Source organism: Takifugu rubripes, chromosome 7 (assembly GCF_901000725.2).
Source record: "Takifugu rubripes chromosome 7, fTakRub1.2, whole genome shotgun sequence".
Taxonomy (NCBI): domain Eukaryota; kingdom Metazoa; phylum Chordata; class Actinopteri; order Tetraodontiformes; family Tetraodontidae; genus Takifugu; species Takifugu rubripes.
The window spans coordinates 6,783,805-6,798,779 of NC_042291.1; the positions used below are offsets into that span (position 1 = coordinate 6,783,805).

At 46.5% G+C, this 14,975-nt stretch overlaps 1 protein-coding gene across 3 annotated transcripts; it reads left to right on the forward strand.

Moving 5' to 3' along the window:
* Positions 1–95: 95 nt before the first annotated feature.
* nipal2 (NIPA like domain containing 2) lies at positions 96–14,863 on the forward strand. Of its 3 annotated transcripts, XM_029838840.1 has the most exons (12): positions 98–346; positions 5,688–5,756; positions 6,249–6,417; positions 10,399–10,458; positions 10,930–11,051; positions 12,556–12,652; positions 12,878–13,013; positions 13,194–13,282; positions 14,074–14,137; positions 14,212–14,309; positions 14,445–14,583; positions 14,675–14,863. In XM_029838840.1, the coding sequence occupies exons 1-11, from the start codon at positions 269–271 to the stop codon at positions 14,549–14,551; spliced, it is 1,089 nt and encodes a 362-aa protein (XP_029694700.1). In that variant the 5' UTR covers positions 98–268; the 3' UTR covers positions 14,552–14,583; positions 14,675–14,863. The 3 variants fall into 3 exon arrangements, with proteins under 3 accessions (XP_029694701.1, XP_029694700.1, XP_029694699.1); XM_029838841.1 differs by lacking the exon at positions 14,445–14,583 and having other exon boundaries at positions 96–346; XM_029838839.1 differs by having other exon boundaries at positions 14,445–14,863.
* Positions 14,864–14,975: the final 112 nt, after the last annotated feature.

The window sequence follows — 14,975 nt, forward strand, 5'->3', positions numbered from 1 at the left end:
CATATAACAGTTAAACACAAGTGTTTGAAGTGTGTTTGTAATTCTTATTCTAATTGATAGTTTAATAACCTCTTTTTCTGATTGCACATGAACGCACCACAAACTCCAGATCCGCCTCATAGGCTTGTGTGGGACTTTTGACAAGAGTTTCCAGTGAAGCGACTGGGACGTGGGTGGACGGGATGGCGTGAGGAGAAGACCAGCGGACGATGATGTGAAGATAGTGGGAGTTACGGAATAGAGGGACAGCCTTTTATGAACGAAGGTCATGGAGAGAAATGCAAGTTCTCAGCATGCGCTTCTGGTGGACGCTCGGCGCGCTGAAGTCATGGAGAATCCACTGCAGGTCAGAATTTAACAGAAGATGTCACGAGTTTCGGAAAGTTTCATCGTGATTGCGTTAAAATGTCTATTAAAATGAAACCAGTATAGAAGATTAATCATGCTTATTGCAGCATTGGAACTCTCAGAGTATTATCTTTCGGGAACTTCCTCCTCTACCCTTCAGTGTGGAGCAGGAAGTTCGAAGGGGGGATTAAGTATCCTTAAAAAATCCTTAAACTTGAACTGATCCTTCAAAGCTTTCTGGATAATGAGTACTCAGTGTAGATGAGGTAGCTGGACAGTGCAGAGATCTATTGGCGTTGGCACTCGGGACTATTTTGCAAAGTGATCATGACTGAATCATTATTGGAATGCCTTTTAAACTTCTGAAGGTGGACACAGTGCATTAACCTCTTATCTTATGTCTTTGATATTGTCAGTCAATCCTTTGTCCTTCTGCCTGGATTCAGGCACATTCTCCTCACGTTCATCTTCCGTGGTCACCCCCCCCCCACACACACACACACACACACACACACACACACTCATCTGTGTGTGTTTGGTGGGGGGGGGGGGGTTGAGTAATGTCCCCACGGGTGAGATGAGAGAATTGAGCTACTGTACGAGTCCTGCCTCGCTGGTTGATGGTCCCACGTCCCCTTCTGTCCTTTGACACCGTCCCAGAAGAACATCTCCACACCCAGGGCACAATGTCAGCCTGTCTCGGGCTTTAACTGCCTCCCACGGAGAATGTTTTCAACACTACGTCTGAAAATATTACAGATCAGACTTGTTTGCTTTTGCATAATCCGTGGGGCAAGTGTGATTTATTATATTATTATAACTGTAATCACTTTTCAAGAGAGAAGAAATTAAGATGCTGTCTCTCCTTTAAAGGCCGCAGCAACACTCATTTGCTGATACAGGTGAACCATTTCTGCCCTTCTGGCTGGCGTCCGTCGCCGGACTGAAGCTCTCCTCGGCCATCCAGCCCCTCAGAGCAGAGAGTGAAAGGCTTCGTCCTGAGACCAGCCCGGACCGAGACAGACCCCCCCATTGTCAGGAGACACAAAGAGCTGTGCTGTGTCTGCCTGTGGGTCAGTGTCCCAGTGATAAGGAGGAGCGGGACCAGCGCTGTCACTCCCTTCATCAGATGCAAAGCCGCTCCTGCCTCTGCTGCTGGTTCACCTGTTGTTGCGCTGACGTGTTCATGTCTCGGGGGCCGGTTTTGCTTTGCGTGAGACGTTCCTGCAGCTTTGTGTTCCTGTAGGCGTGTGAGACGTGGATTTTGCGTTAGGAATTTAAATTGGGTTTAGGGTCAACTCAGAAGTAATATATCCTCTGTCCCGGACTTGGTGTTAATTAAAGTGGGGCAGCCTGCCAGCGGAAACCAAAGGTTCTCAGAAGGGAAGTGTTGTTGTTGTTGTTGTTGTTGTTGTTGTTGTTGTTGTCGTCAGTGGCTCAGGTTTCGGGATGCAGAGCACACATGACAACACCCGAGTGTGCGCGCATGGGTGCCTGAATTCTCCACAAAAGTGATGTCGGGCATCCTTCTAAACCTCACTCAAGTCGCAGCTTCCTGCAGCGGCGTTCAAAACTGACCAGGATCTTTCTCCCTCTTGCTGTTCCCCAATTACCCCATAGGTTCTTTACCATCACTTTTCCTCCCCTGACATTTTCTGCAGCCACCAAACAGAAATTACATTTTTTCAAAGTGAGCGTCGCCGTAATTGATTTTTCTTTTAATACCAAATGACCCCAAATGGTGCCTCAATTATAGAGGACTCCAACAAATGTCAGACCTGGACTCCTTTCAGTTAATACCTTTAATTACAAAACAAATAGCTAGTGACAGATCAGGGTTCTGGTCTGTTGAAGAGAACGGCATCGAATTTCACCCAGTTGTTGAAAATGTATCTTTAAAAGCACAAATTGTGGAGCAGCTTTCAGTGAAAGGTCAGCCGGGTTTTTCCCACAATCTGGCATTTAGATAGTGGTTTGTTTGTTTTCTTCTTTCAACTATAAATATCTTCAAGAGGTAGATATCAGGTCAGGAAAAGACCCAGTACAACATTTACCTGCAAAAAGAAAATATAATATTTAGGATTTAATAGGATGATGGATGTTTTTTTGGGTGATTTCTTATGTGGCTTCATGACCAGTGTGTCTGTAAAGCTCCAGAGGCAGTGGGGTTCTCTCCAACAAGAAGTTGTGATACTCTTGTTTTATTTGTGGTTTGAGGGATTTACACAACTTGGGAGAAGCCAGACCCTTCTCATATCTACCTGCGTTCATCACCTTCAATAAATCTCCATAAATCTTGATAGAATAGTAACGTGAGCAGTTTACTGGCAGAAAAGCAGGACGTTTTTTAAGAGCAGGGTTGGTGTATAACAAAAGAGATGTCGTCTTTTGCTCTGCTAATGTTTGCAGAGCAGCTCTAGGGGCACTCCCTGTGCACCGGCCTGGCCTGCCTTTAAGGTTTTGTTTGCATTTCCTGTCACAGGAACACTTTCTGCTGCTTCTTCTCACTCTCACACGGAGTTACTCCTCAGTGGGGAACATGTTGCCGTGCCGTAGGTTCCTGCTTCAACCCATCCGAGTGTGTGTCCACCTGCTCTTGCTGCTCTTGTTGCTGGTCAGACCCGAACACATCGACCTCAGTTCTCCAATAACGCTCCAAATACCTTTTTCATATTTTATCGATATTAGTTTAAGGATTTCATTTCTGCAGGCTGGAATTGAATACAGTACATCAAATCAGCCTGATAAAATATGAGCTGAATCTCATCCCTCATGTAATTAAAGTCACAGATTGCAATTTCAACACCTTATTACACGAACACTGTTTGTCCTTCAGCCCTTCTGCTTCCTCTCAGCATCAGCCTACAGCCTCCACATGGGCAAGGTTGAGGGCTGCCCACTCCATAGGCTATAAAAAAGGTCTGGTCGATAACTTGTAAAGTTTTACTCTACAAAAAAACTGCTGTTTTGATGACAGACAGCGCCTGACCTGAACTACTAGCGGGTGTAATCATGCTAATGCTGTTGCCTTTATCTGCCAGACAAAGTTAGCACGCCGATGAATAATGATCTCACTAATTAGTGCAAGAATTATTGTGGAAAGGTGGAGATTTACATATTTCCCATTGATATGATACAGTTTGTTATTGTGTTTTTACACACGGCAAAGGAGAATGTGATCAGATACACACACACGTGCACACACGCACGCCAGCTGATGAGATCCTCCACATATCCGATTAGCTTGGCGCTCATCATCTCACAAAATTCTCCCACTGTTTACCTGTAACCTTGTAATCATTGCACACACGCACTCACATACACGCACGCACGCACACACAGGAGGCTAAAGCGTGTTTACTTTCAGAGTGGTATCTTCGCTCCACGTGTGTGTCAGAGCGCTGTGATCTCATCAGAGCTGCTGTCAAGGTGAATGCAGAGCGTGAGGAGACAGACCATGAAGCAGAGGTGAAAGGCTGGGATGTGCTTTGGAATTATAAAATCACCCGTAAATCCTCGCAGCTTTAAATCTTTATCAGCGAGGAGATAATGAGCCACATCCAAGGAAAAACACTAGCGGACTTTCTTTATTAAAGCAGGTTGTTGGTGGTACTTTGTGTGTGATAACATAAATGTAGGTGTCACGCTTCATTCAGAGTCATTTTTAACATATCCTGAGTGGATTTGGGTGCTTTTCTTTTGTTTGAGATCAAATATCCCCTGTTTTGTTGTCTGCCAGGTGTTAAAAGTCAGTTAAAATTGGTCACGGCACACATCAACGTAAGCGCACATCAGCTTGTGAGTGGCTTTTGTTTGCTCTTTAAAGGTTCTGAAATATTTGCTCAGTAAAAGCACACCCACACTACAATATTTGCTACCAAAATGTCACATGCTTGATGTTTAAGGTAGTAGATGATGAAAATACTCGCCAACACCTCAAAATAAACTGGAGACACTTTAAAATGAGCCCCTTGAAAGTCATATCCGTGTTTTCTTCTTGCCAAGTGCAGCTTTCCTTTGATGGAGGCCTGTGGACGTAGCGCTGTGGTGATCAGCCGCCGCCTCCTGTGGGGAAAACATGAAAAAGCCCAGTTGTTGCTGCAGGAACCTGCATCTCAACCTCATTATTTCACCTGCCGGTTGTGCCAGGAAGCACATATGAGGAGAAGCGTCTGTTTTCTCTGTTCTGACACCAGGTTGCGCCTTTTTTTCCCTTCACGCTGGGCATCCATCTCTGCCAAATGGCTCCGTGAAGAAGCGCCTTCGGAGGAAGACGCTCTGTACTCTCAGCTCTCAGAACGACGGACAACCCCTGAAAAAGATTGCCTTGCGTTTTGGGAGCTGGAAAAATTAATTTACTTTTATTTATTCCGCCAGCCTCTGTCCACAGAGCCGTTATCTCATTGTCACCACTATCAGATGAATGTGACAATAACCCTCCGCCTGTCACGGAGAACGGATCGCTGAACCCGTAGAGAGTTTCAATTTCCCCTATTTCATTTATTTGAAATCTCATCTTCTTTTGCATCATTTCTCCGACTTCCTCTCTCATTTTGCGGCTCTGGCTCTGCCCCGTCCTCCAGTTTAAACTCCCGTCGCCGTATCTCTGCCCTGGCTTTTGTCTCGGAGATAAACGCTTGGTGCAACAACAGCCAGCCACATCTGACCGAATTTCTCTGCTTTTCATCATCTCACTCCCACTGCACACCTCCATTTCTTTGTCCATTTTGCCTGCCCACAGCCACCTGGATGTTTATTATGACCTAAAATTAAATTTCCTCTTGGCAATCATTTTTCCAAGCATATGGGGGAACGGAGCCAGGAAGGATCGTTAAACACTCAAATGGATCCTCTCATCACTTAAAACACTTATCTTTTTGCTGCCAACCCCAAAAAAGGAACTCAAATGTTTTCTTTTCCTATATATATATATATATATAATAAAAATAATAATGAAATCATAAAAATCTGTAATTGTGGTCATTTTACATGCTGATCCCACGGCCTAAAGTTGATCTGGTTTCATGTTTCTCACTGATTTTTACGTTTACCAGCAGATTAAGCAACAGTGTGCAGCTTTGAATCCATCAGTGTTTTGATCAGGGTGCTTGAGAGCCTCAAGGTCTGTGCCAGCCCTTTGTGAGGTGTCACATATCGTGGGAAAGTTAATTGTTACACAAACACTCTGAAGGACAAAACACCGACAGAACCCTCAGACTCTTGGTGACAGCTGCAGCAGCTGCAGGGGAGACCGGCCTGGAGAACTCCAGCAGCGTTTGATGTTGTTGCATGACAAGTAGACGGTCATCTAATCTGTGGTCTGTGTACTGTTTCTACAGATGTATCTCCTGGGAATCATAATCTCCATATGTGGGAACGTCCTCATCAGCATTTCACTCAACGTGCAGGTAGGTATACATGCAGGTAGAAGCAGACACCCAGCACACCGGGCGCTTAACAGCCCGCAGCCAGGCTGTTTTCCCCCCAGACAGTTGGCTCTGGCTGACAGAGCGTGCGCCTCTGAATTTTAGCAAACGTGCACAGCATCTGTGCGATCTGCTGACACGTTCACAGCCGGCAGCAAAAACAGGACTGGCTGTTCTGCTCCATCCACGTGCACCTCATTCATAATCAGGATGCTTAAGTAAAGGCGCAAATTTGCTTCTGGTTTTATTAGAGGTTTAAGCATGTTCTCAAATTATAGTAATTTAAATGTAATTCAGGCTGCATGGTGGCTCAAATATTAAATAATACCCCTTAATGGTAATATTCTCAATAACACTGGTTTGAATTGGGATGTTTGGGGCAGGGAAATGTCAGAAACGTTTAATGATCAGCAAAAGGGTAAAAAAAACAACCCATGTACCCAAAGCTTGCCTCATGCCGCTCTCTTTTAACAGAAATACACTCATCTCCGTCAGGCTGAGCGAGGCTCCAAACCCTACTACACCTCCCCGGTGTGGTGGTTCGGCGTGGTCCTCATGGGTGTCGGGGAGATGGGGAACTTTGCTGCCTATGGCTTTGCCCCGGCGACGCTCATTGCCCCGCTGGGCTGTGTGTCTGTCATAGGTAGGTGTGAACTTTACAACCCCTCCCCAACACACACACACACAAGCATTACCCATGAGTGAAGATTGATTTCCTCTGTTAAAAATGGAACTGTACTGGTTTCCACTGGGTTTGTCTCATAAAAGTTGGGCCTCGAAAAGTGGATTTTTATGATTTTTCATTAAATGAAAAGAGGCTCATCACTCTGCTTACAGCACACACTCCGGAGGGGTGAGATGACAAATCCAGCATCACTCTTTTGAAGTGTCTTTACAACCCGCAGCGCCATGGACTGAAACTGCAATGAACTCTGCCAGGTTCATTAGCCAATCAAAACAAAGTCAGCCCGGTGGCTCTGGCTGGAAAACACTCGAAACACAGGTTAAATATTTAACAGCTTCGCTTCTTACGTCCGCGCAACCCGTCGCTTCCTGAGCTGGAGGAGGTAGTGAGTCACAGATATTAATGACAGCTATTACCGGGGAGCTTCAGACGCATTTGCTATAGTGGCGTCTCTGTAGTGGAGGAATCGTTTCCATAAAGGCTGGAATGAAAAGGCGTCTTGTTAAGGTTGCGGCGGCTCGTCCATCACAGTAAGAGATGTTAGCACGGCAACAGAAGCGTGGTAGTTATAGAGCCATAGCTGATGTCAGCCCGTGTCAAGCTGACGTCTCCGGGGCAGCAAACGCTGTCATCTCGCAGCCATTGTTGGAGGAAACAGTGCGGCTTTGGATGAGGGACGGATGTCTGACGATGAAGCGGTGAAAGGAGAGGAAGGTGTCTCTGGATGGAACGCATGAAAGAGTGAAGCTCTCCACCATCCTGGCTCCACCTCTCACCTCGGTCTGGCTCTGTATGTAGAGACACGAGCCCAAAGGCCCGCTGCACCCGTTTCCTCAGGGTACACAGGGGGCAACAGACAGCCGTGAGTGAATAAAGAAAGGGGAGGAAAGGCCTCGGCAAGTGTGGGGGGCTGAGGAATGAAGGAGGACGGATGAGACGGACGGGAGGAACACAGGAGGGAACGATGACACTGCTGTCATCCACCCGTCCCTCGATGTCAGGGTGCAGCTCTGAGAGGGGTTAGTGCCCCCCCCCCCCCCCCCCCCCCGGCCCTGGAGACCCCCCGTCTAACATGGTGTGGCAGCATCGCCCCTCATGCAGCCACCCCGACTCACGTGTGCCAAAACAAAAAGCGTTTGGCTGGGATCAGGAGTATTGAAACAAAGAGTCTAAAAAGATGGGAATCCATTTTTGTGCGACCTGGACTGATCCTGTCTAGTTCTGGAGTAGATTTCTCCGTGCTCACCCCTCCTGCACCTCCGCTGTCTGTACAGTTACCTCCTTCACTGGTGCAATATCTGTCTGCTGCTGCCCCATGGTGACACTTGTCTGGCGCTTCTCAAGTCCAGTCAGCGTTTCTCATGACAGCGTCTTTAAAAATCACCAGTTTTTGACAGCGTGGACAGAATGTGTCCAACTTTTTCCACTCAAGCTTCCCTGGGAAAACTCCTGCTGCTGCTGCTGCTTTCATGAGCGCACGTCTACTCCCGCACGAGTTACAGAATAGATGACATGCTTGTTTTCCCTCTGGGAGCCCCCCCATCGAGACACATCCAAGCGTACGTGTACGTGTACGTGCACCTCAGAACAACGCTGAGACGCACCCACAAAAAGCCACATGCGCCCCAGCGGTTCGTGTTGTCTCATATTTCACTCTATCAAAACGTGTGAATCTCACTTTGTATGGAGTTGCTATGGTTACTGGTTGGATCCAGTTGGCCCCAGAGGCAAAGGAGTCCTAAATGTGTATGTGAACACAGTTAGAGTGTGAAATATTTAACAGCCGACTGTTTCATCAGGTTGTCAGTGAGAGCCTTAATAAACTCCTAATGTGGCCGTGGCGTCCGTGCAGGCTGATGCAGCCCTCCCTCCTTTATTCATCCCTTAATCCACTCAAATTATTTGAGGGATGAAGCTTTGGGTTGACTTATTGTATTTAGTAATGAGTTTGCTAGCGTAGCCCGAAGTTGCCCCCTCGGCTGAAGCTCCTGTTGCGCTCGGCGGTTTACCATCCCTGTGTGCGGCCTGTCTGTCATCCTGCAGCAGTAATCTGACAGAATATCCAGCGCTAGCTGCAGCTAATCTGTTTAAGACGGAGGCAGAGCCGCACACAAACTTCCTGTCTGATTTTTTGGGGGGGTTTTCTGCTGCGTCTCGGCGCGGCGTCACGTGCAGCAGCTGGTTGGCACCGGCTCCCAACAGAGATGTCTCAGTTCTCGCCACAAACCCAGCTGCCACAGTCGACGCTGAGGAAATACGAAATGGTTACAGGCAGCAAAAGACTGAGTCGACGCGACGCGCTGCGCTGAAAAGCGAGGAATTTTGGCTGCACCATTGGTGGTTAAAAATAAAAATGTCAGTCCTTAAAACCAAAACCCGTTTTGCTGCCATTTATTGTAATAATGTGAATATATGAAAATGGTGTTTTCATTTTATGTGGACCCACACTGGTATATTCATCCCTGACAGCCTCCACAAGTCCAGTGACAAATAACTGGGCTAAACTCTCCATTGGCCCCGTTTCCTTTTATACCTACCAGGCCCTCCAGGGTGATGCCGCTGGGCCAGGCAGGATCGTCGTGGCTCTCAGCAGGCGCACAAATCCTCCTAATGGAGAGGCTTTCATTTACTTGGCACTTGCGCTCTGGCCCATTCAAAATTGTAGAACCAAGTTATCAGTCAGACAGTCTGGAGAAAGCTTTCTCAGAGGATATGAGGGCAGCGTCGGAGGGGAGGGTTGCAGAAATGGACTGGGATCCGTTTTGTTGTTCGATTTGTTCAGGTTCTGAGTGATTCTGAGAAACCTTTGAGTTAAAAAACTGCTGCTTCTGGCACTTCTTTTTAAATATTGCAACGCATATTTTGGTAAAATGCTCTTGTCTGTCTGCAAGATGATTCAAATAAGCAACAATAATAATAAGCAAACCCAAAACTGACAGACAACTTTGAGCTCTTTGGGCAAACAGACGGGTCAGTCACATCAGCAGACGGGTTTCTAAAGGCTGAGTGTCTTCAGCTGAGGGAGATCCCGGCTGCTGCTGCTGATGAGACCTGATCACTCGCAGCTCCTAATTTTCAATTGTGAATCACTCATAGTTGCCGAAACTCATGAATCGGAGCTTTTTAAGATTCCATTATTCTGACTATATGTCAGAATTTTAAAATGATGTCTCAAAATTGTAAGTTTTAAACAAAATAAATGCTTTTTTTAAGGGTTTCTGGCTGTAAATCAGCCTGTGTGGTCGCCCGTGTGTCTGCCTGCTCCTCACTAATCTGTTCCGGTAACCAGATGCTTAACGTGCAGCCCTAAAGGAAACATTAAGATGACTGATCTGAGGCTTTGCTGGTGTAAAAATGATTTCTTTCCAGCACCGCGATCCTTGACTGTGATTTTGATGAATGAGCCTGTGACAGAATGTGGAAGCGAACTGAACCCCGCTGTAATTTGATGCCACCGTTATGAAATTCTAACGAGTTTTATTTTCAACAACGCCGGCTGACAGATTTCATGATCAATACGAGCGTGTCCCCTGGATTACATGGCGAGGACATGAGTGAGAGAGTGTGTGTGTGTGTGTGTGTGTGTGTGTGTGTGTGTGTGTGTGTGTGTGTGTGTGTGTGTGTGTGTGTGTGAAGCTGCATTGAATTTGTGTACATCATAAATGTGGAATGATTACATTTAACGCTGCACTATTAAATTTGTCTGGAGTGGTCTTTTTATGCAATATCGCTGACATAATTGCTATTTTATGGGGTCAGTATTCAGTCAAACGTAGTCACGTGGTCACAGTTGACTGACACCAAGCGATGATTTGATTTCACTTTAAGAAGCTGCAATGTTTCCATTTCAAATCCAATTTCTTATTGTCCCCTCTCATTTTACGATATGCTTTTTCATTATGATTAAATGTCTAAAAGCAACTTTTTTCCACTCCCCAGCCAGCGCCATCATATCTGTGGTTTTCCTGAAGGAGACGGTGCGCGCCTCTGACATCTTTGGTGAGTGAACGTTTGGCTGGAGGTGCACGCCTGCTAATTCAGGGGCTGCTGGTGGCCAGAGGTCTATTCAACAGATGTTATTTTATTGTTTTATTATGGAAAACCACTGTGTGCCATGGCAGTTTGCTCAGGCTGCCACTAAGTGCGATAGCGCCGCACGTCACCGAAGCTGCTAGAACAATAATATCAGCCCCATGCAGCCTCCATATGCTCGACTGGTTATGCCATCAGGGATATTTGCCCAGCTTCGCTGTTGTCTCATGGTTGCCATCGCCGTGTGTTGGGCAAAACTGCACTAATGTTGTATTTGTGCAGGCAGGAAATGGGTGAAGCCCTTTTACATGCAGCCTGATTGAGCAGGAACCTTTACTGTTTCCTGCCTCTCATTGAAGGGGCAGAAGTTTGAGCTTGTGATGGTTGAAAGCTCAGAGGGCGAAAACAGCCTAATTCTCTGCTCTCTCTCGGCCACAGGTGGTACGCTGGCGATTACGGGCACGTATCTCCTGGTGACCTTTGCCCCTCACAGCTCCGTGCACATCACAGCTCATCTGGTCCAGTACTACATGTTCTCCTGGCAGTTCCTGCTTTACCTCGTGAGCATCGATCTAAAAGACCCATTTGCTCCCCCTGATGAATGCGATATCTTTCCTGTGTGTGCATCCAACTGTTGTCTCCCCTGCTCCTCCCGACCTTTAATCTTCTCCTCAGTCACAACAGTTAATTACAGTGTCACATTTTTTATTCATCTTTGGAAAAGGGGCTATGATTAGCCTGACCTTTGGAGCTAAAGATGATGTAAACGGTCCTTGCGTCCAAGGAAAGAGCTCTTGTTTCACTGAGTCTGTCTGCTTTAACCTAATATGTTCATACAAGTGCATCAACACTTACCTGTGCCTCGCCTGTGTCAGGCCGGATTGGCATAAACACAGCCGTTACCATAGTGACTGATGTGGTGCAGAGCTGTCGGAGAGTGAAACCTCATCACCGAAATGTAAACGTTAGCTGCAAATGTTACCACCAGATATCACAAAGAAATCACCGTACATTCTTAGACCGAGCGGCAGGTTGTGTCAGAAGTGAGGGCAAGATCTTCCTTGGCCTCGATTCGATCCCCGATAAAATGTAGCATCACGTTTCCAGGAGCAGTTTATTTCATTATTATGGAACATCTCGGTCTTTTACCGACAGGAATAAAACCTGCCAGTCCAGCAGCTCATCGGGGGGTCAGCTGTAAAGGTCGCAGGGCCGCCGTTATCCTCTCATTCCACACATTCGACTCTTTTCTGAAGCAACACAAACATATTCAGCGTGAGGAAAAACAGCCGATGGGGGGAAAAGACAAAAGAGAAACGTTCAGGCAGCTGAGAAACAGATGGATGGACAGACAGCCGGTTAATTGAGACTGTCCCGCCGCCTCTGGCTGCAGTGATTGATGGCGTGTGAAAGAGAATCTGCTTTCCATTCCTGGCAATGTGCACTGAGTACCGGCCGGGCCGAGGAGCTCCGTCCTCTGTCTGGGATCACCTGCAGGCAGACGTTAATCTGAGGGAAATTAAATATCTCAGCCTTCTTTTTATTACCACAAGGGCCAGCGGATCCAATATAAACCTCAGAAATGGTATTCTCAACTCCAAACATTTTAATATCTCATGATTTCTATTCCTAATCTAGTGGGAGGGGCTTATCCCTGTCATGTCTTCATACTTATTTTGACACCACTTTGTGTTGATGAAGTTGATATTTACACTGGGTGACCATTGTAGAGCTAAAATCTGCTTCAGTTGGATGTGTGGACATGCAGCTTATGGACATGAAAGATTCTGCTGTTCCACAAACTCTATCAGGAGTCCTTGAGTACTTCAAGGTCGGTCCATTTCACTTCAACGGTGCTGTCTTTCTCTCCGTCCGCTGGAGTTTTGCTCAGCTGAGGTCCTTGAACAGCCAAATTCAGCTGAGGCCCGAGGCTCTTGTGGTGTGTGTGTTCGGTTCTTCGCTCCGCCTCGGCTCAAGGCTGCGATGAAAGGCTGGATAAGTGCGCTGTTTGATTTCCAGTTTGAGAGTCAAACCGCGTCATGTGTCACGTGCTCTTCCCTGCAGCTCATCGAGGTCGTGGTCTTCTCCGTCCTGCTGTATCTGTACAAGAGGAGGAACGTGAAGCACATCGTCGTGGTGATGCTGCTGGTGGCCCTGCTCGGTACGGACAAGCAGACGCTTCCCAGTTAGGGTCAGGAGTTACAGCTGGAACCGTTTTCAGTAACCAGAGCTCGTTTTGTTGCCTGGCTACCAAAAATGGCCACTCGCCCTCCTGTTTCCAGTCAGGGGGGGGGGGGCGGACAAATCAATACAGATCAAAAGTTCTTTATTGCAGCGAGTTTAATACATGAATGAGCGAGTCTGACTCTCATCTATGCCTCCGCAGCCTCTCTGACCGTCATCTCGGTCAAAGCTGTGTCAGGGATGATCACGGAGTCGATAAAAGGTCAGCTGCAGTTCATCTACCCCATCTTCTACGTCATGCTCGTCGTCATGTTCGCCTCCTGTGGATTCCAGATCAAGTCAGTCAGTTTCCTTCTGTTTACTCTTCTTTTTATTGCTCAAAGCCCTTGTGTGCACTCAAGGCTGATGACAAAACTCTCAAATAATGACTATGTGCACCTCCAGCATCCTGATGGCTACATTTGCTGCCACCTATGGCTTCTATATCTTTCTCTTTTTCTTTTCTTCCCTCCCCATAGATTTCTCAATGAGGCAATGAAGGTGTTTGACGCCACAGAGGTGGTTCCCATCAACTTTGTGTTTTTCACTGCCAGTGCCATCATTGCAGGTGTGTTAACTGTGGGTTCCAGGTAATGAGACAAATCCAGTTAAATCCAGTAAACTGCTACATCTGCCTATTAAAAACACATTACTGAGGTATTCTCATTTGCATAATCGCATTTAGTCTTAACAGGACGGTGAGGCAGAGGAAAAAGCTAATTAGGATTTTTCTTTTTGACTATGGAAGCTATTTATTTTGCAGTCAGTCAGTATCTAAAAGGAATTTCCATGTAGAGAGCCAGAACAAATCGCTTAATTTGTACACCAAATTCCCAGATTACATGTCATTTTAATCTGGTTCCAGTACAAAGGGAGCAGAAAAGGTTCCGGCAGCCCAAAACAGCGACGGCACTTTTCAGCTTTTGGCTTAAATCACATCGTTCCGTCTTTCCACAGTGAAATTCCATAAGGGAGACGTTTGTCATCGAGAGATGATTGGACAAATCGGCTCTGATGTTGTTCTTGGTATAACTGTTGCTTCCTCCGCCCACACAGTCGAGCGCATTGAGCAACAAATTGCTGATGTATTTGGCGATGTAAGAACATCTGGAGGTTGATCGTGAAGATGAACTTTAGTCCACATGGGCCTTTTTTCACTCCCTTCCAACCAGGCTGGAGGGAAAGATCCACCAGGTTTCTATTAGGTTCCTCTGAGCTGCTCCGTGTGCTAAAATGTTCCTCGTGCCGGCATGTTTGCTCAGGGTTTGCAGGATTGTGCAAACAAAGGATTGAGCTAATTAAGTTTTTTTGTTCCCGGAGAAATGAAATGCATTTTAATGAGCATTTCCTATTTTTCAGGGGTGGTGTTTTACCAGGAATTCCAAGGCCTGGCTTTACTGAACATTTTTATGTTTCTCTTTGGGTAAGCCCTGAAAAGCACAGCAATATTTGCAGTTTTTAAACGGGCATTCATGGCGGGCTCTCTTTTCTTTCCAGTTGTCTTTTGTGCTTCCTTGGAGTCTTTCTCATTGCACGAAACAGACCCAAAAGTAAAGAACCAGATCTCAACTTCATCAGGATGGAGAAGATTCCCAGTAAGTTTTTAATGAACCGTCCACATCATTGTGCTCCCTGTGCAGGCACATGTGCGATGCATTGATTAGCAGGGCGTGACAGTGACTGAACCCGCTCGTGGTCCACCTAATGAGCTGTGCTGTCCCTGTGCACAGGGAGAAGCCACACAGACAAAGTGCAGCCTGAAGCAAAGACTCTGGCATATGGAGCACTGGCAGCCAAACTCATGTGCAGCAGTGGTGTCCAAACGGACGCTTCGTAGGAGCCGCTCCCTCTGCTGCCGCTCTCCTTTATGTACATAAATAGCAGATATGAATTGCAACCTTTGACCCCAGTTGCAGGACCAATGGCCGTGCTAATCAGGTTGTGTTTTACAAAATGGCAGGCATCTCTTGCAACATCCAAAAAAGAGATTCTCCCCACAGCTGCTGGAAATGCCAGATGGGAAAAACCCTATGATCAGAGTGTGCAGCAACAGAGCCCAGAGGAACACTGTTAAGGGATTGCCACTGTAACATGTATTTTATATTTATGGACCAAATAAATTTGTTTGTGTGATTAGTTTTAAAAAAAAGAAATGGGGGAACAGATGTCGTTTTATTCCTGATATGATAAAGCGCACTACTGCCCTCTAGTGGTGGGTGTCAATGGCATTAAACTCAAGTTTACCAAATTCACTGACATCA